The sequence below is a fragment of the Penicillium rubens genome (genome assembly GCF_028828025.1).
Source record: "Penicillium rubens strain IBT 27055 chromosome Unknown utg000003l_segment0_segment0, whole genome shotgun sequence".
Classification (NCBI taxonomy): domain Eukaryota; kingdom Fungi; phylum Ascomycota; class Eurotiomycetes; order Eurotiales; family Aspergillaceae; genus Penicillium; species Penicillium rubens.
The window spans coordinates 1,993,579-2,018,208 of record NW_026890601.1 but is presented as its reverse complement, the minus strand read 5'-3'; the positions used below and the strand labels follow the sequence as shown (position 1 = coordinate 2,018,208).

The window sequence follows — 24,630 nt, the reverse complement described above, 5'->3', positions numbered from 1 at the left end:
TTACGTTGCTCGGCTCCAGCGACTTTCTCTTCCTCTTTGGCTTCTTGCTTCTTCTTGCGCTCTGGCTTCTTTTTTCTTCTAATCTTAATTTTAATTTCGGAGTAGATGGATTTTATATCCTCTTAATTGCCTAGCGTCGTCTCCACCTTCTTTACTCCGTACTCGTGCCACTGACGACCGTTTGAATGTTTTGTGTTTAGCGTCGGCTCTTATGTAGCGATCTTCTTCGCTCCCCATTCATTTCCTTTTTACCTTTGTTTTATTATATTCCAGGAAGATTGACTCTTCCTAGCCATTCTTTAAGAGTCAACCCGTCATGTTTTGGGCTGCATTACTCCTGTTCTCGGGTAATGCCGTTGCAGAGCGTCATGACTCGGACTTGATGTCTTTTGTGACGGTGGGTTGAACTTGTGACTTTTTTTTGGGGGAATATTGTCCTAATAGTCAGCCAGCTACCTGAGGTCCGAGCATTAAAATGGGAGGTTGAACACTACGACCGCGAGCGGCTGGCCCCCGGATACTGGTTCGTTGCACCATATGGGAGAATCTCCCCAGATGAACCCACCCTGAAATATCAACAATACCAAGTCGGACCCTACATTTACGACGACAATGGCGTACGTCGTGGCCCCAAAACCCGGTCAAAAAGGACCAGCTGACTGGCTTCTGGCGTAACAGGTCCTTATCTGGGCTGGAGCACCCTTGTACGACAATCATAATGTCTTCGATTTCAAGCCAGTGTACAACATCGACGATGACCCTTATCTGTCCTTCATTGTGGGATGGGAATACGACGATTCCAAAAAGGGCCATGGTGCCATTGTAAACAGCCATTACGAAGTGGAAAAAGAGGTCCAGGCTCCTAGCGATGTTCACGATTTCAACATGCACGAATTCAACATTATGGACGGCGGAAAGACCGCCTTGGCCTGCACATATCGTTCCCAGCCCATCAACTTAGCCGAATTCGGACGCCCAACGGAAGAGAGTTGGGTCACGGTTGGTGGGTTTGTCGAGGTGGATGTCGAAACCAGCGAGGTTCTGGTCCAGTGGGATTCACTCGGTAATATTGCTCTTCCCGAGTCGAACATGTTCCACGCCTCGGACGGCCCAGCTGGATCACCCGGTTGGGATTACGTGCATATCAATGCAGTCGACAAGAATGAGGCCGGCGACTACCTGATCTCAATGCGGTTCACCAATACCATTTACTTGATTTCTGGCCGGGATGGAAACATCGCGTGGCGCTTGGGTGGAACGGAGAGCGACTTTGAGCAGGACTTCACCTTCTCCAAGCAACACGATGTCAAGTTTGTCTCGTCAAACGGCACTCACCACGTTCTCTCGTTCCTAAACAATGCGTCCGACGAGCGTGGCAATGACGAGAATATCTCCTCCGTTTTGTTCGTTGAGCTAGACACGGGTGTTGTCCCTATGACCGCTAAGGTGATTAAGCGAATTAATCGCCCCGATAGTGGTCTCACCCGACTCCGCGGTAGCGCTCAAGCCCTTCCTAACGGAAACGTCTTTATCGGATGGAGCGAACGCGGTTACTCCAGCGAGCATGCGTCGAACGGCGATCTTCTAATGACTGCCCAGTTTTCGTCAGATCGGTACTCAACCTACCGCTCTTATAAGGGCGAGTTCACTGGTCGCCCCACTGCGCCTCCAGACCTGGTCGCATCCGTCTACGGCACCCGCGACGAGGACATGACGACTATCATCCATGTCAGCTGGAACGGCGCGACCGATGTCGTCCAGTGGAAGTTCTACGCGAAGGCCTACGACTACGGTGATTCCGTACTCATCGGCACCACCAAAAAAACCGACTTCGAGACCATGTTCATCGCCGATGGCTTTATGGACTTTGTTTCTGCAGAGGCCATCGATGCCGAGGGCAATGTCATGCACACTTCTGGAATCATGCGCACTAGCACCCCACCGGACTGGAAAGCGGCCGGCTGGGCCGGTTATGGCTCCGGTCCTAGTCCTGATGACCCTTCCATCATCGTCGCTGCCAACGATAACGCGGATTCGACGTCTGCTGCTGACAGCACCAACGGCGAAGCGGCCGAATTGGTCAGCGGCAGTACCTCCACTGGCTCCGGCAATCGCTCAGGCGCCCAATACGCCGACGCGAAAGAGGTCGCCAAGGCCGTCTACAAGGCCTACGATGTCGTCCGCGGAGTTAGCGCTCTCCTCATATTCATCCTTTTAACCGGTACTTTGGGCGGAGCTGGATACGCCCTCTGGCGGTACCTCCGTGCCCGCCGTATCAGCCGCTATCAACACGTCCCCTCTGAAGAGGGTCTCCCCGTGGAAGAAATCCACCTGACTTCCAACCAGCGGCCTTGAATGTTTTGACATATTTTGTCGCTTCTAATCTTGCATGATTAGCACTAGATCTTGTCCCATTTCGCATTTGCATTGTTTCGAATCTTTACCTGCGAACATTACTAGACCGGGCTTGTGCTTTGCACGCCCAAAGACCGCGAAAGGAACGAAAAGAAATAGAGAGGGTTAGCTGAAGCCATTTGGTACATACCATTCTGGTCATGATCGTTCCATGCATATCATACCCCCCCCCCCAATCCGGCGTTATTTCATTCCGTTCTTGACATGTACATATTCTCAGGCTGCGCTCGAGTAACGTCTCTGCGTTTTTACGGGTTATTTTACATACTGTTTTCGTTTCCCCTTGGTACTCGAGCTGACCTCTGTACATTTCTCTTCAATGTTTCATTCTGTGTAATATCACAGATAGGAATATCAGTTCGTTATCATCGACTATTCCAAGCCCATGACAAATGCGATCATTGCGATGACACCTAATCAGCACAGGGTTTTTTCTTTCTTCTGTTTATTGATTTGCCTTGGGCAGCTGTAGGCAATCATCGAGCCTAGGCAGGACAGTTGGCCTTTAAGCTAATCGACGGGAGAGAATTTCCGATGTCAGCCGTAGCCGTACCCCACGGCGGCTCTCGGGAAACGATCATTCCATCTCCCTTATTAGCAGCCCTATCCTAAGACCCTTGCTATCAAGTCCCTTTCCCTTCAATGAGAATAACTTATACCATGCTCAAACATGTAGTGACTGAAGCGCCACTCTTCTTCCCTACCCATAGAGCTAGCATCTCTTGGCTCTCCACTTTGGATGGTTTATCGGCGAAAGGTCACCTACATATGACCAGTCCAGAATGCAGATGGGGCATGATAGCTAAGGGAAACTTGGACCATTGGTTGGACACTATGACTGAGAGCATGCGGAGCATGTGGCTCGTACAATATGCACAGCAGCACAATGAGACATGTCGCTGCAAAAGTGCTCTGCGGTCTGCAAGCGTACCATATTGACTCCATGTGACGAAGGTGCATATTCTCACGCAGCTGAGCAGTTGGCAGGGTGGACCCATAGTGTGATAGAATACGCAGTAGTAACAAATGGTTAGCACGCACTGGTTGCTTTTATGCGGAGGGTTCTTCAAGTGCTGGCCAGAGTTAGCTCCTCAATAGTGTCGGGTCTCAGATAAAGATAAACTAGACCTCGGCACCGCCCGTCTAGCCGTTTGAGTCCAGAGGGCGGTCACTGAGCGCCCGCGCCCACCCAGGGTGCTTCAGCTAACAAGATAGTCTTACTTTAGACTATAACTACCTAGGTAACTATCGAATAACTATCCATGGATACTATATATCTGCCTAATTATCCTAAGATAAGCACCTATAGATATTCCTATATTATTAAGAACAAGGACTCTTTAGATAGAAATAAGAGTATTATTTATTTATATTACCTCCTTTATCTTTATTAATAGTATTGTTACAAAGAGCCGTGACGATTGGGAGTAAACTTACGAGAGTAACTTTTCTAATCGCTCTCGGAGTATTTCAAAAGTAGCTCTGTGGTCTTCCCACCTGCTCATGGCCTCCTTATATTCCTCATGTGAGACCCAACCATCCTTACCCATCACTTGCGTTCGCAGGCTGTCAAACTCCGCATATGCGTCCGCCCACGCAGCCACCTGTTGACGGCTCTCGACAATTTCTTCTTTCGAAAATGAAATTGGGCATGGTATCCCCAAGCCTCCCCTTTCCGCTACTTGGTCCCACTTTTCATATATCTGTATAAGAAGTTCTTTGAGCGGGATCGGACCATCTAGGGAAGACTGTCCGACGATATGGAATATGAAAGTTGCGGGGTCATCGTCATTCCTCATGGCATCCATGGCCTTCACAAGAAGCGGATTAAACTTCCTCGATGCCAATTCATAGAATTTCTTCAATCTGACCCTGTCAAGTCTATCTCTGGCCAGGTCTTTTTCTGGTTGTGAAAAGGTATCGAAATCTTCTGGTAATTCAGGTTGAACAGCACCCCATGGATACGGGTCATCGCAATTAAAAATCGAGGGAAATCTTGCCTGCATGAAGAGCGTAGAGGAGTATACTGCCTGGGAATCAATTATGCTTGATATCTTTGTTGGATCATTGCTGTCCACAAATATATTATCTGAATGGAGGTCGTGATGCAGCAGTACAGGACGAGATAATTCTTTCGGTGGTAATATGCAAGGGAGCACAGATTGGAACTGTTCGAGAAGCCGAACATGATTTTCACATGCTGTCCTTGTCTTTGCTGAAAGGGACGAGAAATCTTCAGGATTCTTAGGGCCATTCCGGATTAAGGCAATCTCACGTTTTACGACGGCTGAAAGGTATTGCTGGGCAGTTTCCCCTTTAAAATAAGGTCATTAGTCAAACACACACCTGAAGAAATAGAGCTTAGTATGCTTGATCAGATGCACTTACATGGGCCCCGATCAATATCTAGTTCTCGCTTTTCGTTTTCCCAAAATGATCGCTCGGTTGTTGGTCCTATTACGAATTTCGCCGTAGCCCCTTGTTTCGAGCTAGGCAATTCACCTGGATCGATATTCCCGCCACGCAGGTATGTGCCCTTGTAGTATAGGCTGCCGTGTTTTGTAAACTCCATTTTTGCCAATTTCGTCTCAATCTCCACGAGATTTTTAACCAGACCAAAGCGTTGAGCTTCAGACATGGTATCCCAAACTTCGCTCAATTGGTATCCTTTCACCCGCTCCATGAGCATATACTCGGTACCAACAGTGTTCGGATGCAAAGACGGAGAGCTCCAAGCCAGAACTCTGGGAACAGGAATACCTAGGATGTTGCGAAGCTAGAGTGTCATTTATTGCGATTAGCCAACTCAGCATATAAGTTGCGGATACTGGATTGCACTCACAAAATCAAGCGTGGCGACTTCACTGGCCACGCAATATTGAGGATGACCAGCATTTGGATTCGGAATTCTCGCCAAGACCTCCTCTCCATTTTCCATTTTCAAAGAAAACACCTTGTTGTATAGCCCCTCAGGCAGTTTGGTCATCTGGACACACTGAGCGCCAAGTACTTTACTGGCAACCTGCTGAAGGGCTTGGACGTCGAATTTGACAAACCGTCGTTCAAATTGTAGGTGTTCATCGTATAGCCAACGACCAGAGGTGTAGCGGAAAAAAAGTGTTAGTTGTTTCGGTTTGTCTGTGATTCGTACAGCGAGGCCGGGCTTGAAGTAATCGCTGATCTCCTCTGAAAGCCATAGATAATCTGAGATGTCCACTGAACAGCTTGAAAGCCTTGCGTGGCCCTTGCATCATGAGGTTTTCAAAATGCGGAGGGAAAAACCAAGTTGGAGGTTATATTAACGGTGATCACATGATGCCAGGTACAACCTTCCAAGGTTGTACAAAATCCATGTCGACCTCAAATTTAGTTACATATTATTCTGATACCTTGTTCTTTGTCCAATGTCCACATCGCTAGTACATGATCGCCCTCCGTGCGAACTAGAAACGCGGCGGAGCAGGCGAGGAAAATAAATTTGGATAGACGCGTACGGAGTACACCTGCGCATACATAAATCAGAAACAAGAGCTAATAAAGTGAAACAGGTGGTGCGGCGTGAGGGTGACGACGAGTGGTCCTAAATCTGGAGGCCGCGTCATTATTCGCACTGGTGCGGATCCAGAACGGATCTAAGCGTTGGGCTTAATTCTAGATATGTGCGGAATACGCCCGAACCTTTATTGCCTTCTATGTCTGGGTTATGGAGACGCTATTTCAAACATAATAACGTGCTTCTCTAAAGCAAACTTTGATCAGGCATGAATTAACTATACGATTTGCGTGTGAGAGCCTATCGCTGTCCTGCACATCCACCTTGGAAGATAGCCAGGGTCTTAAGGAAGTCTCGACATTGTCCACGGGTTTCTCTTTCCAACAAACCCCAACGCAGCTTTCAGTCTTATCGAGGTATGTTTAATCAGAACCAGCCCCGGGGCTGTTCATGTACATATCAGCTTCGGCCTGGACTATATCCATATACTCTTCACTGAATGTAGGACTCGGCGGGATTATATCATCGCTGTCGGAAGCTGAGCCCCACGCCTCACGTCTTCTGGCTCTTCGTTCAGCCTGTTCAGCTCGCAGTCTGGCCCTTTCCCGCCGTGCTCTGTCAGCCTCCGCACGTTCCTCGATTGCCCTTGTAAATCGCCGACAACCTTGGCACACAGCTAACGGTTTCCCGTTTTCTGAAGCTGCCTCTCTGAAGTTTCGACATTCTAAGCAGATAACATATGGTTTCTCCAAAATGGTGATGATATTGCCGGCGGTGTATCTATTGGTGCCTGGGCGCGGGTTGAGACCACAGTCAACACACCACCTTTCTGTCGCATTGTCTCTCAGCTTGGCCTTTTTCCTTTTCACCATGTTATCCGCAAATTTTGCTCTGGGTCGCAATCGAAGACAATCCCGACAGGCGTATAAATCGTTCTGGAACCCGAATCGAGTAATTTCCGCATCAATCAACTCGAGGTGAGTAGGGGAGGGTATTGTTCCACGAAAGAGCTGGCAGGAACGTTGCAGCCAGATGAGACTGAACGCATCAAGATGATGAGCTATTATGAGTAAGATTTCGGTTGGGAGATCACATATGGTCGAGGCCTGCGACATTATAGCGGTGCTTATTGTATGTATGTCCCTTTCGAGGGCCAAGAGCCGCAAATACAAGTGGATCTGGGATATTCCAAGGTTTGTGAGTTTGGGCAGGATACTTGGGGTTGATGCCATCTCGAGCGGGGTAGTACTTTGGGCCTGTGACAATATATGGCGGTACAAAACGCCCTGGTCCCATTCGTAATATCGCAGAGCATTTCTACAGACTAACCAGCTTGGAGTTAGCTCGGCATATAACTGGTGCTTACAAGAGCACATGTTGTTCCAACATGGAACGCAATAGGCACCAGGTCTAAATGGATTAAAGATAAGTATCAGTTCTCTCGAAGTAGAAGAGGGACTGGGGCTTGGGACCTATTCTCTTGTTCAAGAGCTATTTATCTCAGACGGATCCCAAATCACCAATTATTTAAGTGGAATGATCACTATCTGATAAATATCTTCCTTTATTTTATTCTGGGATCTACCTCCAGTTTCTTATCATATGCTAACCGTCAAGAGCAAAGCATTAACCCCTAGGCCAATATGGAGTATAATACATGAGATACATAAACACGAAGACCCACGAACTAAAATCTGAAAATCTGATCCTTTGCAAACCCAAGTCGAGCCAAAATACCCGTTTGGGATCTCGATCCAACCAACGAATCCTCCATAGCAGGAGGCCCACAAACAAAGACCTTCGCATCGCCATCGGCTCTCACAACACCCCGCAACAGCTCCTCAGTAACATATCCCTTCTTGAACCCATCATGCTGTCCCTGTGGATGACTAACTGTGTAGACATAGTCAAAGCGATCCGGGAAGCGCGTCTTAAAGCTCTCCAGCTCTTCTCGTAGAAGCAGGTCCTGCTCGGTATTGACGCCGAAAACGAGGTTGATTTTAGTTTTGTCGGCTGGATTATTGAGAATACCCTGCGCCAACTGGTAGACTGGTGTGATACCGGCACCGCCTGCTATGAGGTAGATCTGCGGGGATTGGTTCGGCGTCCAGGCGTGACCTTTGATTGCCGCTGCGAATGTGAGGGTGTCTCCTGGGACGAGGGAGTGGATGTGGGAGCTCGCTTTGCCATTGGGGTATTTCTTGACCATGAGCTCGATCTGGCCCTCTTGGTCTGGTGTTTTTTGTTAGTTTATCGTTATGTCCAGGCTTGGGTTACTGCTCATACTTAGATCGCTGATGGGTGTGTATGGGCGTAGTACGGGGAACCAGCGCCCTTCTGGACGGGATATAGTGAGGAGCGCCGCTGCAGCATGTTAGTATATATGCTTTAATAGCAAGTTAGCAACTTGGTGTGTAATTCGGGTCCGTACAAGTTAATGACAATCCGCTTGTGGCGTTCTGGTCTGGAAACTCGAAGACGAGGCGTTTCGTGTTGTTGTTTACATCTTTCGTGCTTTGCAGACGCAAGGTGGTAAATCCAAATCCTGAGAAGACCTTGGGAGGCTCATTTGACTCTGCATTGGCGGTTGATATAAGACGCGATTGGGCAAAATAAGATCCAACACCTAGTAAAGTAACGGCCGCAGCTGACCTTCCTGTGATGGACTGGGGGAGACGAGTTCTGGACATGGCGAACATGTTGAAAAGCAAATCTCTGGATTATTGCATTATTCCTACAGGTTAATATAGTCTCCAATTTAGTTACGCCGTTCACTGTTCGCCAGAGTCCGAACCCCGGGGCCTGTCCAAAGCCCGCAAAACCCGTAGAAATCACGGAGGATGAGCCCCCGACCCCCGACATGAGACATTCTATGATTCAACACCATAAGATGTTGCGCCCAACCAGATAGCTTTTAAGATCGATAAAGAAGATATATTTTGTATGACTTACCCATACAAAGGATACTTGGGTATATGAATTGTCTCAACGGGGTGCACCCATTCCTATCGGGATCCGGAAACAGCTTTTATAAGAGTGGATCATATGATCCCAGGTCTGTAGTTCAGATGATGAAAAGACTATCAATTCAGTAACTTGACCATCTATTGGGCTTTTGGTCAATTTGTTTTGAAATGCCAAATGACTTCGTAACTTCATAATCTCGAGTAAATCGACAAACACGTCAGCGCCAGCGCCGAGCAAAATGGAATGACCATGATATCTGACAGGCTAACGGCGCATTCAAAAAAAAAAAAAAAAAAAGGGGGGGAGGAAATTGATAGCAAATCAAGCCAGGTCATCAGCTTGCTTCCTCTCTGACATCCTCATTCTTTCTGGGGAACGGCTTGAGCTTGTGGTACAAAGCTCGCCTTGCCCGTGACCTCGTTGTAAATATTATATCCATAGTCGGCAGCATTAGGTGGGGTATATACTAGAAATAAAACACATTAATACTCAAATCCAGTTCCAATCTTGTGATCAGCACTTACAGTGAAGAGAGACAGCAACTTGGTCACTGCTCGGGTTATAAACGCGATGTAGCCCTATATCATCCGAGATATAGGCGACGTCGTTCATGGTATGCCTCGTGTCAGACTTAATTTCCAACGGACCAGCAAGATCAGAATCTTGATCGGGGACGTTGTAGATAGTCTCTTGTAGCGTTCCAGCTAAGATCTTCATAATGCAGTGTGCATTTGCGTGGTCGTGGACGGGGGAACCTTTCCCGGGGTTCCATACGAGGAGGAGCTGGGATGGATTAGTTTCTAATTCTTGAGCTCCAATGTTGACAGGAACTAGCTAGTATTGGAATAGGACTCACGATATTTGCTTTCTGGTTAATGTTTTCAATAGCATTACGGGTGTAATTCTTGCTGGTGTCGTTATAGAAAAAGCGGGCCCAGTCGTTCGGATCAGAGATATACTTCTGTGCTAGCGAGATCAGGTATTCGTTGTCCACATCTGCGGAGGAAATACCGCCGCTCTCGCCTAGATAGATCTTGATATCTTGTACGAGATCGTCTAGGCTGTACTGGGGTTTGTAGTTCTTGTTGCCTAGTGATAGGCTAGTGCCAAGCGGGAGTAAGGGAACGACAGCGGGCATTGTTGTAGAGGTTTTGATGTTGAAAGGAGATATTCTTGGAAGGTGATGAGGAGTTAGAAAGAAGATCCATGGATGAGTTATATCTTCGGAATCAATTCGTATTTGTTTCCCCTGGATTCTCGCTCATGCGATGTCAATCACAAAAACGGGGATCTCAATCGCCGATTGATCCATCGCCTTGCATTCCAACACCCCAGACTGATTAGAGTCTCGTCTGAGAATACTCAGAGGCCTGAACATATACGTCTTGACGAATAATCCATGTTGAACAAAAAGGGAGAAGGTGTTGAGAATGCTAGGATGTTTTAAATTCTTTAAAATCCGGCTCTATTACACATTATACAGCCTTGGGTATTCCCCGACAGGAATTGAATTGGAACAATCTAGAGATCTCCAGGCTCGTTTTTGGTCCTTGAGTAGATTTCTTTAATATCTCTCAAGTCCAGAAATTCCAATCAAAAAGACCGCCGCGAGTTGAAATTAACACATATAACACCATAACGAGAACATCCAACGTAATAGACATGCAGCTGCAGTTCAACCACCGGGTACTCTCGCGTGATTCATGATGTCAGAGCCGTAGCCTAGCAGACGTACATACTATTGTGACTTTGGAGATCAATTCATCGGCGAACAACTTAAGGGTGAAGCAAATCCCTATGTCATTAACTGCGAATGTGAACACATAGACGGTTATCACGGTTATCACCGGATATTCGAGCAAGGCAGACCCGACGAAGGAATAGTCGGTGAGTTATTCTGTCCTTATCTCCCGATGTATCATTGTGTGAGTGCAAAGCGAATGAGATTATACATACTATGGGACTTTTACGGTAGAACACGAACTTCTTTCGGGTAGAACACCGGACAGAACATGTACTACGTTCGATTGATACTATTTGCGACACCAATGTTACTTCGGGAAGCCAGTCTTTATCCATGATCAGACATATTTATTCTAGACACAAGAAATGCCCGTTGTCGCACATGGTCTTGATGGCTCCCGAATGGAACACCGGAGTTCAACGGACCAATCAAATATCGAATTGATAGGTCGGCGACCCAACCAGCAGTCAATCGGCGTTTGACATGTCCTCGAAACTATGGTTGAACCCCTATCATTATTGCGTATCTTTAGCATTTAGTTAATCGAAGCCCGAGACCTAATGCGCATATTTCTGCAAGGCGAGTCCAGCTGATATTTACCCCAGAAACTGTTAGGTAAAAATGACATCAAGCGTAATAGTCCTTTCTCGCATAATATCCTGCCTCCCGGGTATAACCGATCTAATTAATATCAAACTCAGGAATAGCGCTGAAAAACGAAGCATTGTAACAGGTCGGATCGATGAATCCCAGGGAGAACTCCGGCGGCATGAAATCATGTCCGTCTGGCATAACTGGGGCGGGATTGGTATTGGAGCTGGGTCCTTCTTGGTCATTAGGCGTTGTGGCTGCCGGGATCAAGCGATGTAGCGGTTCTGCATTCCATTTTTCCATGGAATCCGATAAGACTTCCGCTGCAGAAGATCGAAGAGCATGATATAGGGACTCGGCCAGTTTCCATGTCCGCTGGGTGCTCTTGAGACAGCCTAGAATGAGTGTGACACGGTTGCAGTGGTGGTCGAAACACTCCTCGGAATGGCTGGTGGACGTGGCGAGCTGGATGAGTCCGCAGAGGGTCAAGGCTGGGATGATGAAGGGTGTGTGCTTCGAGACGTTTGGACAAACAGATATGGAATCTGAGATCCGCCTGGAGGCCTCTGTTGCTTTGATGCTATGGACTAGACGGCTGAATGTTGGTGAGAGCTGGCCTGTCAGACGAGGCCAGAAACGATCATCTGGTTGGGACCTGGACAATACAGATGGAAGGTCGCTTCGGGGGAGGTGTAGGAGCATGGCGGCGTAGGATATTGTCAAATGCGCTTGAAACATCATTTCGTCAACGTTGCCGTATGAATCAACAATGTCGAGCTTTTTGGGCGGTAGGTGGTTGATCCAGCTCACTAGTGCATTTTCAACCGCTTGGAGATGATCGCGGTGACAGTCGCGTAGTCGGTTCAGGACAAGAACCCGGCATAATATTGTTGTGGCCTCGATGCGGTAGCTGAAGGATGAAAAGACAGTATCCTCTGCCGCGAGTATCCTCCGCTTGAACTCGATCATCATACGTGGTTTTGGGATATCACCCGCACAATTATATGCTGACTCTTCGCAGGGCAAGGCCACCTCCGGGGCCACAGCGCTACATCGAAATGTCGTGATTTTGAGCGGGACCGCCATAAAGATATCGGTGACGTATAGTTCCCACCATGTTCGTCGCAAGCTTTCGGCTTCAGGGGATTTTTCGGGGTTGGCGGATGAAGCGAATGACAAACGGTTCATGCCAATTTCCAAAGCAATATCAATGCTATGAGAGAGGGCATCTTGTGCCTCTGTCCATTCATCGCGGGCGTACAGTGCAAGGGAATATAGTAGCCAAGCCTGGACCATGGAAGCCGAGCGATCAGGGTTTGTCTTCAGCTCAGCAACAACTTGTTCCTTGTATGGCTGGCTTGGAACAGATGCAATATAATGAGAGCCCACAAAATGCACAGCTAGCTGTAAAAAGTGAGGGTAGTTGCGATCAGGATACAATGAGATGGGAACCAAAATTGGATGGGCGACATGGAAATTCTCATAGTACAACCGGGGCAGGCGCTCATCATGAAGCGAAAGTTTGCTTGCTGGTTCCACAGTTTGCTGAACAGGAGCATTTCCCGAAAGTAACGCTGGCCATGAGACTGGCTCAGTGGGGATATCGAGTCCTGTCTGCGTGCCTGCCTGCGCCGAGGGATTTTCTGGTGTGGTCTGCACAGGGGCTATTGGCAAAACAGGGACTGCAGACTGATATCGGGTCTAGAATTGATTTAGTTAAAAATTAAGAAGATGAATAGGGAGAACTGACAGTGACAAGGGTTTGCGGGTGGCGTTGATATGGACTCTCAAGTCTTGATTTCCTGCGTCCGCCCCGTCGGGAGGGTAGATATTGACAGAGCAATCCATTTTGGACACACCGCGAACATGAAGGTTTACTAGCGTCACATTTGAGATGCTGCTTTCTGCACTCGGTACAGGCCAACGAGGCCAGACCGCTTGTTTTTGTTGACCTTGTTGGAGTCATGCTAAGAAATGATAGAATGAAGGGTTGACGTTTCAATCCCCGGGCCTATCGGCGTTTGGCGGGCGGTCGGCCGAGGCATTCCGACGAGTTCCAGGTCAAAGAAAAATCGATATAAATTTATTAATTATTCGGAGTGTCTATTTTATGTACTAAGACTATTCTAGCATAGGTAATATAGGACACATGGAAAGATAGGCCCATTACTCTTGCTCTACAACGTTGTATATGGCCCGGCGCTAAAGAAACCTACACTTCTCCATGTATAAGCTAACAAATAGTACAATGTATACTCGCTTAACTTCTAACCTGAAATTAGCTGTAAGGCAGTCCTGGGGTCCCGCTTTGCCTCCAGTATAGCCCACCTAAATATCAGTACACACAGCAGTAGGAAACAACGGCAGCAGCATATCCCAGGGTTTTAAGGCACCTTAAGTCTCACATTAATATCTAGGCTCGGGTTCCATCACCTTCCAGTTTAGAGTACTTCTCAATATATATGTACATGGGCCGCGATGCGACAGTCGGTAACATCGCCTCGGCGCAGCTGTTCGGTTTTGAGGATGGATAGAGGTGCCGGGAGTTATGTGCCAAAGAGGGAGAGTGAGACTTTGAATATTTTTGCTGCTTGCGATTCAGAGGATCCTTCAGTTACGGGTCATGGTCATGTTCTACTCGATGATATTAGCTTCGTTGGGGGTGAACTGTGCGTATGGTTTGACTTAGAAATATCAGCAGCAGTTCATAAGATCAAGATCGTCAGATTATTGTGCCCTCATTGCTACTAGAACAAAGCGACAACAACATCATAATTTGCAACGGCCCACGACGTGAATGGAAGTGGAACCTTGACGAAACAAAGTGCCCTCAGAAAAAGAATCTTCGGACAACAGAGAGCTATCTCTGTAAGACAAGTTCCAAAAATTGGCTCAAAGAGCACGGTGTTCAGCTCCCTCAGGTCAATGGAGACCCCAGGAAAGTACGGTCTGTATCCACAGAGGTCTCAGGGTGGAATATGGTCCTACCAGGCTGCGACATGCTTCGTGCCATTAGACAGGACCGGAGTCCCATCTAGTTTCAGACTGACCTGGACCGCAGCAGAGATCCAACAGGAGACTGAACTTCCAGGACCACGATGTGCAATGTGGACCTGGGGAGTTGAAGAGGGAAGAAAAAAAGAAGGAGGAAAGTGGGCGGGGCAGGTATTTATACCCAAGGCGAGGAAGGAACTGGACGAGTTTTGATCCGTGGACTAAAAGGGAAGGAGCCCAGAACCTTGGAACCTTTCCGATCCTGGTTATATGTAGACTTCCAAGGTTAGTATCTTAAGGAAGGACTTTTGTAGTATATATTCCCAAAGAAATTCCGTAGCCATCAAATCATTCTCGGCCATCTTCACGAACCCGCTGTTTCTCAATGAGGATAGAAATTGAATATATATCGCCGATGCTGAGGACTACCTAGGTGTCTCACTACCTACACAGATCCTCCAGCAATTCCAACATGCGTTGCTGCAACTTCACAAGCTCAGACTTAGAAATTGGCGATGAGACGGTTCCAGTGGATTCGGTCTGGCTCCTTGGCTGCGGACCTTCTGTGCTGGATGGGGTATCTTGAACCAAGTCCTTCCGAAGAGTAAAGAATGGAATACCCAGACCGCGCAACTCGGCAACGACAGCATCTGCCATTTGCACGGCTGCCCTATGAACCTTTGCATCATAGGCAGCAATCTCTGCGGCAAACTCTTTTTCTGTCTAACGACAATCAGTCAGAGGTAATAACTAGAAGAGGCATTAGGAACGTACCGAGCCATCTTCCTCTTTTACAGGGGCACCGATCGACCTCCTTTTTTTATTCAGCGTTAGTGTCAGTCAACAGCAAAGCACTGCAGAGCAGTAGCATAGAGATATACCCACAGGACTGCATCTAGCTCCCTCTGTTTCTCAGGCCGGCCCTGCTGCTGCTTCAGTAATGCCTCACGGGCGTCGAACCATTGTTGTTCATGATGGTGTTGACTTCGGATCACACCGCGGATGCGCGCTTGAGTCTCTTCATTTTGACCCACGGTGCGCATCACATGTTTTAGTGCCGCAGGCCAAGTTGTGATAGTTGACGAGTCAGATGTAGAAGTAGAAGTGGTGGATGGTCTCGTTATCCTTGGCTGCGGCGGTCGTGGATCCTTCGAGGGCTTTGATTGAGACGATGTGGTTCTTGGCGGACGGTTATGCGTGGATATATGCTGGTTAGAGCTGCCCTGACCCTGAGAAGCTAGACTAGACAAGGTGCTGAGGACTGAGTTCAGGTCCGAGGGATTGTAGGCGCCGTCTCCCATATTGAAATTATAGTACCTTCCGATGGAATCTCGGGAGATGTGAATATTGTTCCAAAAGTCGCTAATCAATATGCTGGCCCTCGGAGTCTTAATTCATAAATAAAGATTGAGAGTGACAAGTGAAGATCGATGTAGATGTCAAGTATTCCAGAGACGGTCGACGAAGGATACATATGCAGAGCAACGACAGGGAAGGGGTGTAATTAGCAAGAAAATCAATTCTTGCAAAGAATAAGCGGTATAACTTATTGATCGCATATAAATTACAAATTCTCTCAGAAATGAGAGGGCAGAAAAGACTAAAAGAAGATGAAAATGATATCAGTTGAAGCTGTTTGAATGTCTTGGCACATCTCCCGCGCTGAAAATTTACCTTCAACCTGCAAATCCCCCGGTTAATCAACTGCCTCCAGCTCCATCACCCCACCACGGCCCTCCAATTGCCTTCGGCCAATCTCCAGTAATATTAGTTTGATTCTCAATCCCTATCTTGAGGTCTCCCTCCGAAACCGGGAACTCCCACCATGTCCCGATCCGCCGCAGACGCAACGCGGTTCACGGCCACCGGGCCCTACGCCAACTCAAAGACCGCAGGCGCGTACCAGGCCCCAGACTTTGGGAAGAAGAAGTCTAGCACGAAGTCATCACCACAGCAACTTGGCCCGAATGGCCAACCGGAAACACCCAAGGAGAAGGTGGAACGACTGCGAGCACAGGCACGGGCTGCTCGGCAGGCACAGGCAGCTGGAAGCGGTGCGGATCGATGGATTGAGACTGGGCGGAAATTTGCCAATAAAGCGCACAAGGGAATGGTTTATTCATTGATTGCCGCGTCCGGTATGTTTCCTGTCTCATGAAATATGGACAAAACACCAGCAACACAACATACGATCGAAGTCCGAGTCTGCGATGACAACCAACGGACCTCCCGCCCCCCAAATTAACCCCTACCGGACTTATACTAATTCTTCTGGATTATACTAGGTGTCTGCGGTGTTCTTACAGTCTACTCAATGATCTCGCTTACGCTCTATAACCGCCGCCAACGCACGCTTTGGGTCGAAAAGGAACTCGCGACTCTCAAGGAGGCTGAGATCGCCTGCGCCAACGGTACCGCAACTACTGAGCAGGAAGAGCTCCTGAAGAAGGAGAAGATCGGTGCCATTATAAAGCAGAAGCGTGAGGAGGAAAAGGCACAGAGGCCCTGGGCTAAGGCAAAGCGATTCCTCTTCGAGAAGCTGAACATGGAAGACACCGGTGCCAATACTGCACCAGCATCTGCATCAGTCGTGGAGGATGCCGACAAGCCCCGAGGCAGTGTTATGGAAGAGGTGCAGGCTAAGCAAGCTTTGGATACTGCCGCGGCGAAAACCAGCGCTCCTTTGCCCGGTCAGTTGGATGTGCTGGCTGAGAATGTGGAACAAGCTGCGAAGACCAAGACATCGAGCTGGACTAGCTGGTTGACGGGGCGGTAGATGCGTGTCATTTTGGGTCCTCGAAGCAAACAAAAAGAAAGAAAGACGGATTAGATGGGTTGGAATAATGCCTAACCTATCGTCGGATGCAATGCTGATCTGGTTTCATCATCTACCAGCGGACATAACCTGGACCCATCTCTCCGTCGATCATCACTTCTCGCCATCTGCAATACTTTTTTTTCTCTTGCATAGCAAGCCGCGATCTTTTCTCGTGGCCTGCTTCCATTCTCCCAGGGGGTTTACGGCGTTTTCTTCTTCTATCTTTCTGGAATGTGTTCCTAGTCAGTATAGTCTTCCCTGGCACTCCGAAGGGAGTGGACGGGGTGGGCTTCCATGTATATCGTGTACAGTACATAGATCTGCTTCTATCTCATTTCTATTCCATCTTCAGACCTAGGGATCTTATCTCCAATGTAACCTACTATGATGTATACTACGGAGTACATGTAGGGTATTTCATATCACCTCACCATCTCGTAGATCACTTAGCAACGATTTTCACCGAAACTGACTCTTGTAACCTAAGTTTGCGCACTAATCCCCAAAGAGGGAGGGACCCGTCCCCAACACCGGAGAAGCGCTTTGCCGCGGCTTTCAAACCACACACGGCCCATGCATGCAGTGGAGCAGAAAATAATAAAGGATTCTTATAAGGAGAGGGTAGACCCTGAAAAAATATAAAAAGCAGATTCATCCTTGAATCATATTCCTAAACTTTTTGGCCACTCATACTAATTAAATCCTCAACAGTCCCAGCGAAACACAAAACCCTCATAAATGTTTTTTTTTGACATCAACTACACATTCACACATGAATCCCAAGGGTGCTCCCCAAGGAACAAGCAGGTTAAAAAAGTTACAAAGGAAACCGCTGAAAACCCGAGAAAAATAAACAACAGGCACCGAAACGATATATCTATGCCAGACCCGTTCTCTCTCCCCTCCGCAGAAGAAGGTTGTGAAAATCAGACACTAGAAGGGCATGATCTAGAGAAAGAAGAATCCTCTACTGCTGCGCTTTCCGGGCAGCACGACGAGCACGAACACCATCCGCGAGATCCTCGAGCACCTCGACCGTCATCTCCCAGTTGATGCAAGCATCAGTGATGCTGACACCGCGGAGGAGAGCCTCAGGTCCCTCGGGGGGAACCTTCTGGTTACCCTCGTAGATGTTGGACTCGATCATAACACCGATGATACCAGTCTCACCCTCACGGAGCTGATCAGAGACCGTCTTGGCGACAAGGGGCTGGTTAAGGTGGTTCTTGTTGGAGTTACCGTGCGAGCAATCGACCATGAGGACCTCACGCTGCTTCTTGGAGCGGAGAGCCTCGCGGGCAGTCCGGATGCTGTCGCGGTCATAGTTGGTGCCTCGGTTACCACCGCGCAGGATGACGAAGCCGTGCTCGTTGCCGGAGGTCTTGGTGATGGCAGCCAGACCCTGCTTGGTGACACCGAGGAAACGATGGGGGTGCGAGGCGGCGCCGATAGCGTCCACGGCGACGGTCAGGTTGCCGTCGGTGCCGTTCTTGTAGCCGATGGGGAAGGACAGACCTGAGGCGAGCTCGCGGTGCAGCTGAGACTCGGTGGTGCGGGCGCCGATCGCGCCTAGTGAGATCAGATCGGCCAGGTACTGCGGGGAGATGGTGTCCAGCATCTCTGAGGCGATGGGCAGTCCAGTGCTGGTCAGGTCGGTGTACAGCTTACGGGACACGCGCAGACCCTTGTTGATGTTGAAGGTCTCGTCGATATCGGGATCGTTGATCAATCCCTTCCAGCCGACCGTTGTGCGGGGCTTCTCCAGGTAGGCGCGCATGATCACACAGATGTCCTTCTCCAGTTTTACGGAAAGCTCCTTGAGCCGGCGGGCGTACTCGAGTGCGGTGTCGGGGTCGTGGATGGAGCATGGTCCGACAACGACTAGCAGGCGGTCATCGCGCTGCTCGATGATCTCAACTGCTTGATTCCGGCCGGAGCGGACTGTTTCAATGGCACGAGCAGGCTATACAGAGAATTACTGTCAGTTAGTGCCCTTGGAAGTTTTACCATGTCCCCGCAAAGAGCGGGGTGAGGAAGGGGGAAAAAATGTTGACTCACAGCGGGGATCTCATTCTGCAAGAAATTGGGCGACAGCAATGGGTCGTATCCAAGGACTAATACCAAAGATCGTCAGTATCACGCGCAATTGGCTCTGGGCACAATGTCACATACCACGAGTGTCCTCGTTGACTTCAGTAGTGTTGATGAGAGGCATGATGTTCAAGGAACACTTGTGGTGATTAGTATGAATTATATAGAAGATTATAGAAGAAGATTCCCCTGGACCATAATCCCACAGGTTAAATCGGACAGGAATGACTCACAGACTTGGAGGTGTCAAGGGGAAAAGTAGGGACAAAAATTAAGAGGCAAAAGTGGGCCGAGAGATTTCTCGGGACAAGGGATGCTTTATATACTGAGTACTATTTATGGACTTTTTATCATTTTTTTCAGTTATTATGCTTATTATTGATTTTAAACATTAAACTAAACTGCATTCTGTATATTTCAGCTGTGCTTACGTACGGAGGAATTAGGTCTAGTTGTCTTGGCTCTGCATATTATGAGAGATCCAATCACTAGACCGGGGATGACCACACACAAAATGTTATACGGAGTACACGTCCCACTGCTTTTTCACCGACAGGACCAGCCTCTCTCTGCTGACCTGCATATCATGTCATGTACTTCCAAAATCATACTGGCCAATCCCCTTTTCTTTGTGTACTTATGTGATTGGACGAGTCAAATGTTAGATGTGTTGCATGTCAATATGGATGTATCATATAGAGGTGATCGAATCGGGTAATGATCAATAGAAGCAGAACAATAGAACAATAGAACCTCAATGACGCCTAAATGACGACTAATTTTAAGCTCATTTACATTTATATTGTAGATAATTCTCTGAATGAAACAATTCAATTAAGCTAATTCTTATTGTTCTCCTCATAATGGTAGAATAGAGCACCCATACATGTAGCCCTGGAGGTATTTCTCTAGGACTATATAATCTACTTGTGTACTCCAACGCTCCTTCTCTTCTGACACGTTCTTTCCACAAACAATTCCCTTGCATTCCATGGCTACCTGGAACTCTACCAGGTACTCTACCAAGGAAATAATGTCTACTTCCAAGCGAACCCTTGAGGGCCTGGAGCACCCAAAGGAAAAGGTAACATGAACTATCATCCATCCCGAGGTCTACATTCCAGTCACTAATTGAAGACAGAGGGTCTGTCGCCCTGCCCCCCTCAAGCTCAAATGTTCCTCCGATATGCCGGCTCATCTGGCCAATGGAGATAACCTGTCTCCATTTGTGACTGGCCAGCCCTCTCCAATTCCTGGAAAGATGTTTAGCAACGTGTTGGAGATCAATGAATCATCCAAGACCGCATCCACCGAATTGGTCAATGGCGATAACCTGTCTCCTCGCCTGGTCCAAGAGCTTGGCCAACCATCGCCAATCCCCCACGCCCAGCTCAACAAGTCACTGAACATCAATGAACCATCCGAGGCCACTTCCACTCAGGGACCATTCCTCTTTTCTGGCACCCAAGAAAAAGCTCAGCCCATTGCCAAGTTTAACCCTCGTCTTTCCACCCCCAAGAATGAGGCATCGACCACCGTGAACGTGAACTGGCCACTGCCATACACTCGTACCGTCGGTCCAGTCAACGAGGATGGCTTCGCTGTGGTTACCCAGACCTGGTATGACTACAGTTCTATGACCGATTCAGACTCGCAGTCCTCGGGATCTCCTCTTTCGTTCCACTTCGACCCCCGATCTTTCCCCCCTCCTCGAACACGCACTCGAGTCCAGTACTTCGGCCGGTCCGATGGAACAGCTCGCAAGAAGCCGCGCTTTGTTATGGGATTTCGCCGTGGTTGCCCTCAGTGTCACAACAGGGTTCCAGGTCATCGCAACCATATTATCTTTAGTTGATTGGCCCAACTCACAATTGAACGAAACGACTTTGACTTGATGCCTGTGAATGACATGAATGATGCTCAAGGTCTCGTGTTCAGTTTCCATTGTCTCTGCTTTAGGATTTAGCTCCTTGAGCCACTGAATCCATTCTCTATTGCACCATGCACCTTGGTATCTCCATTTGTAGTCCTATCTGTCGACAAGTTATACGCCCTCGGTACCTAGGTAGTTCTATCATAGTGTCTAGCTTCCAAGGTACGACATCCACTTCTATATAAGAATCTTTTTCTTGGGCTTGCATTCACTACAGCGCTGATTAGCTGATGACAGGATTGCTTTCCAACCTAAAAGTGGGACAAACCATAGCTCTTTGTTCTGCTTCAATGAAATATAGAACCTATAAAGACAGTCATTGATTCTTATTTTGATGTGTTCGGGACCCTTAAGTTCTGTAGTCCTCGTAGGTGGGTTAATATCCATGGATCCTATAATTTTGCTGAGATATACAGAAGTGTTGAACAAAAAGCAGGTACCCTCTCTTTCACGTTCAATGTTTGCTTCTACATCCTGCTTTGACTGTGATTCTCCTCTTTCTTTCCATCTCCTATTTACCTTTGTTTTCAACTCTTGATTTTTATCTCCCCTTTTTTTCTTTCTTTCTTTCTTTCCTTCTTTCTTCCTCACTTCAACTCTCCAGCTGACCACTGTTTTCACCTCTCTTCAAAAAGCATCTCCAGTCATGCCTTCCACAGCTGGAGTCGTTGTTCCCGTTCGCATCAACACGAAGAAAAAGAAGTCCAAGGATTTTGAAGACGAGGCGCCCGAATTGGCTTGCGTGCCTCGAGTCTCACGCATACCCCGGAAAGAGAAAGCCCACCATGAATTTCAGGTAAGCACTGGCCCTGAGCTCGAGATCACACTGGCATACCCCCTCCCCCTCCCCATTCTCACTGCACAAGACCATCTTCCACATACTGATAATTATGGCTAGGGGAAGGAGGGATGCGTGCACAGCTCCACTGCTCACGGTCCGAGCCCCAAGGGAAACGGCCACCACGTAGCTGGCTCTCCCGAGAAAAAGGGCGGAGAGATAGCCCATGCGGACCGCCGCTTCCGTGCCGAGAACGAATATCCCACCCGCTTCAGCTTGCAGGAAATGGAAATCGACATCGGCTCGTGGGTCTGTCTCGCATGTCCCACTTCAACCCGCAAATGCCGGGACTGCAAACAATACGAAGGCCATCAAGACTCCCTCGTCATGGCCATTCATGGAGAGTGTCTCACCGAAAAGACTGGAAAACGGTCGGCAATCGGAGTATTCTACGGTCTCGGCAACACTCGCAATATCTCCCGGCCCATTCCAGGCAAGGACGACCACAGTCACACGGCCCAGATCGCCGAGTTGACCGCCTGCCTGCGGGCTTTGCGCAATGCAACCTTCATCCTCGAGAGACGCCGCAACATGATGCGCAAGGGCATGAGCCTCATGCCGCTGAATACCTTCGTTATCAAAACACATTCCGAGTACCTCGTGCGCGGCTTGACGGAGTGGCTGCCCAAGTGGAAGGAGAATGGATGGAAGACTTGCAAGGGTGTTCCGGTCGCTAACGCTGATATGTTCAAGCTGATCGAATCTGGTATCCTCATGGTTGAGATGGTCGTCCAGGTGAAGTTCTGGCTCGTGCCCAAGGCGAACAACCTGGAGGCTACTTGCCTGGCAAAGGTGGCCCTCACGGAGAAGTGAGCAAGGGGAACCATTCATATGTCCCTCATCATGGATGAAAATCAGTCTATCCCAGAATCTCTAATTTAATCCCAAGATAACAAATTCGGGAATGTCTCCATCTATCCTCGGCTTGGCTTCCGGTTCTAAAGTGCCGAACCGAAATGGCTGACATAAGCATCCGATGAGCTCCCGATGTCCAGCTAGGAGGTGCATAGCTGTCATTAGGATTATTCGGTATTGTAGAATTCAAGGATATGTTGTAGAGGCCGTAATAATAGACTCAGAAGACTAGGATATTCAACTAGTACTTGGAGCATCCAACAATCTCGCTCTCCCCACATTTCGCGGGAAACCGCTTAGCCGATCTTCAGTGCCGCGGCCACTCAGCAACGGTACTGGTCCCAAACTACTTCCGACCCCGGAATTTTGCCCGGCATTTGCCTATAAGTAATTCTGGTGCCCGGGGGAAGTTTGGATGGAGTTCTTGCCGATTTCTCTCTTTTCTCTTTCTTGCATACTTTAGCCATTGCACATATGTGAGTAACTATCCGAGCTGGTATTCAAGGTGAGACTGACAGCGCCGAGCAAGACCGGAAATAGCCTTGACCCTCGGTATACATCCAAACAATCCAACCGACCTACACAACCTACACAACCATGGCTTCTCCAATTCCCCGCGGACTCCGCCAAGTGCTCCAGAAGTCCTCCAATGACATTGTCATCCTGTCCTCTCTGCGCACGCCCGTCACCCGCGCCAAGAAGGGCGGTTTCAAGGATGCCTACCCAGAAGAGCTACTCGCCAGCGTGTTGCAGGCAACACTGAAGGCAAACCCGAACTTAGACCCGGCCCAGATCGACGATGTGCTGATCGGCTCCGTCCTACAAGAACTAGGCGGCGCCAAAGCGGGTCGCATGGGCCAGATCCACGCCGGCTTCCCTCACTCTGTGCCCTTCAACACGATCAACCGTCAGTGCTCATCCGGCCTGGCAGCGATCACAACCATTGCCAACGGCATTCGGGCCGGCGCCATCAACGTCGGCGTCGGTGGCGGCATGGAATCCATGACCCGCAACTACGGCTCCCGCGCCATCCCCACAGTCCTCTGGCCCGAGCTGAAGGAGTCCTATTCCCAGGACGCCCGCGACTGCATCATGCCCATGGGCATTACCTCGGAGAATGTCGCATCGCGATACGGCGTCTCCCGCGCAGACCAGGATGCCTTCGCCGTCGAGTCCCACGCAAAGGCGTCTGCCGCCCAGAAGGCAGGCCGCTTCGACTCCGAGATCGTCTCGGTCACTACCAAGACCCTTGACCCCGAGAACCCCGATGCCCCCGCCAGGGACGTGACAGTCTCTCAGGACGACGGTATCCGCCACGGCCTGTCCATCGAGAAGGTGGGCGCGCTGAAGCCCGCTTTCTCGCCTACTGGCGCCAGCACCGCCGGTAACAGTTCGCAAGTTAGCGACGGTGCTGCCGCTACTTTGTTGATGCGTCGCTCCACCGCCGAGGAGCTTGGTCTGTCTGGTTCAATTAAGGCGCGCTGGGTCGCGTCTGCCGTCGCCGGCTGTGCCCCCGACGAGATGGGCGTTGGCCCTGCTGTTGCCATCCCTAAGCTCCTACAGACTGTTGGTGTCGAGGTTCCCGAGGTCGGTGTTTGGGAGATCAATGAGGCTTTCGCCTCGCAGGCTCTCTACAGCGTTCGCAAGCTTGGCATCGACCAGGCTAAGGTTAACCCTAATGGTGGTGCTATTGCTATCGGTCATCCTCTCGGTGCTACTGGTGCTCGCCAATTGGCTACACTGCTGCCTGAGTTGGAGCGCAGTGGTCAGGAGATCGGTGTTATTAGCATGTGCATTGGTACGGGTATGGGTATGGCGGGCATGTTTGTCCGCGAGTAAATCATTTTACTGGATTTACACAAAATGTTCTTTTTGCCTCTTTTGCAGTAGT

At 49.0% G+C, this 24,630-nt stretch overlaps 12 protein-coding genes across 12 annotated transcripts; 5 read left to right on the top strand and 7 right to left on the bottom strand.

The window, feature by feature from the left end:
- Positions 1-316: 316 nt before the first annotated feature.
- N7525_006965 (uncharacterized protein) lies at positions 317-2,355 on the top strand (the record flags this gene model as incomplete). Its single annotated transcript, XM_002567480.1, has 3 exons — positions 317-397; positions 453-617; positions 679-2,355. 3 exons carry the CDS (start codon positions 317-319, stop codon positions 2,353-2,355), a joined length of 1,923 nt encoding a protein of 640 aa, XP_002567526.1.
- A 1,493-nt stretch (positions 2,356-3,848) lies between these two features.
- On the bottom strand, positions 3,849-5,617 carry N7525_006964 (phosphotransferase family protein; the record flags this gene model as incomplete). Its single annotated transcript, XM_002567479.2, has 3 exons — positions 3,849-4,729; positions 4,804-5,191; positions 5,258-5,617. Coding segments are annotated over 3 exons (1,629 nt in total), but the record flags the coding sequence as incomplete, so codon positions are not given.
- A 713-nt stretch (positions 5,618-6,330) lies between these two features.
- On the bottom strand, positions 6,331-7,023 carry N7525_006963 (F-box domain protein; the record flags this gene model as incomplete). The annotated part of the gene is made up of 1 exon (XM_002567478.2): positions 6,331-7,023. The coding sequence occupies one exon, from the start codon at positions 7,021-7,023 to the stop codon at positions 6,331-6,333; it is 693 nt and encodes a 230-aa protein (XP_002567524.2).
- A 572-nt stretch (positions 7,024-7,595) lies between these two features.
- On the bottom strand, positions 7,596-8,607 carry N7525_006962 (cytochrome b5 reductase family protein; the record flags this gene model as incomplete). Its single annotated transcript, XM_002567477.1, has 3 exons — positions 7,596-8,140; positions 8,195-8,272; positions 8,340-8,607. 3 exons carry the CDS (start codon positions 8,605-8,607, stop codon positions 7,596-7,598), a joined length of 891 nt encoding a protein of 296 aa, XP_002567523.1.
- Positions 8,608-9,234: 627 nt separating this feature from the next.
- Positions 9,235-10,013, bottom strand: N7525_006961 (uncharacterized protein; the record flags this gene model as incomplete). Its single annotated transcript, XM_002567476.2, has 3 exons — positions 9,235-9,341; positions 9,400-9,658; positions 9,732-10,013. The coding sequence occupies 3 exons, from the start codon at positions 10,011-10,013 to the stop codon at positions 9,235-9,237; spliced, it is 648 nt and encodes a 215-aa protein (XP_002567522.2).
- Positions 10,014-11,300: 1,287 nt separating this feature from the next.
- N7525_006960 (fungal specific transcription factor domain-containing protein) lies at positions 11,301-13,078 on the bottom strand (the record flags this gene model as incomplete). Its single annotated transcript, XM_061213877.1, has 2 exons — positions 11,301-12,911; positions 13,070-13,078. The coding sequence occupies 2 exons, from the start codon at positions 13,076-13,078 to the stop codon at positions 11,301-11,303; spliced, it is 1,620 nt and encodes a 539-aa protein (XP_061068308.1).
- Positions 13,079-14,645: 1,567 nt separating this feature from the next.
- N7525_006959 (DUF2458 domain-containing protein) lies at positions 14,646-15,505 on the bottom strand (the record flags this gene model as incomplete). The annotated part of the gene is made up of 3 exons (XM_002567473.1): positions 14,646-14,927; positions 14,979-15,018; positions 15,090-15,505. 3 exons carry the CDS (start codon positions 15,503-15,505, stop codon positions 14,646-14,648), a joined length of 738 nt encoding a protein of 245 aa, XP_002567519.1.
- A 524-nt stretch (positions 15,506-16,029) lies between these two features.
- On the top strand, positions 16,030-16,980 carry N7525_006958 (cytochrome c oxidase assembly protein COX14; the record flags this gene model as incomplete). Its single annotated transcript, XM_002567472.1, has 2 exons — positions 16,030-16,342; positions 16,490-16,980. The coding sequence occupies 2 exons, from the start codon at positions 16,030-16,032 to the stop codon at positions 16,978-16,980; spliced, it is 804 nt and encodes a 267-aa protein (XP_002567518.1).
- A 1,009-nt stretch (positions 16,981-17,989) lies between these two features.
- Positions 17,990-19,300, bottom strand: N7525_006957 (3-deoxy-7-phosphoheptulonate synthase; the record flags this gene model as incomplete). Its single annotated transcript, XM_002567471.2, has 3 exons — positions 17,990-18,985; positions 19,081-19,136; positions 19,195-19,300. Coding segments are annotated over 3 exons (1,158 nt in total), but the record flags the coding sequence as incomplete, so codon positions are not given.
- An 846-nt stretch (positions 19,301-20,146) lies between these two features.
- N7525_006956 (uncharacterized protein) lies at positions 20,147-20,968 on the top strand (the record flags this gene model as incomplete). The annotated part of the gene is made up of 2 exons (XM_002567470.1): positions 20,147-20,197; positions 20,255-20,968. 2 exons carry the CDS (start codon positions 20,147-20,149, stop codon positions 20,966-20,968), a joined length of 765 nt encoding a protein of 254 aa, XP_002567516.1.
- A 724-nt stretch (positions 20,969-21,692) lies between these two features.
- Positions 21,693-22,697, top strand: N7525_006955 (uncharacterized protein; the record flags this gene model as incomplete). The annotated part of the gene is made up of 2 exons (XM_002567469.1): positions 21,693-21,842; positions 21,945-22,697. 2 exons carry the CDS (start codon positions 21,693-21,695, stop codon positions 22,695-22,697), a joined length of 903 nt encoding a protein of 300 aa, XP_002567515.1.
- A 639-nt stretch (positions 22,698-23,336) lies between these two features.
- N7525_006954 (uncharacterized protein) lies at positions 23,337-24,578 on the top strand (the record flags this gene model as incomplete). Its single annotated transcript, XM_002567468.1, has 1 exon — positions 23,337-24,578. The coding sequence occupies one exon, from the start codon at positions 23,337-23,339 to the stop codon at positions 24,576-24,578; it is 1,242 nt and encodes a 413-aa protein (XP_002567514.1).
- Between the last annotated feature and the right edge of the window lie 52 nt (positions 24,579-24,630).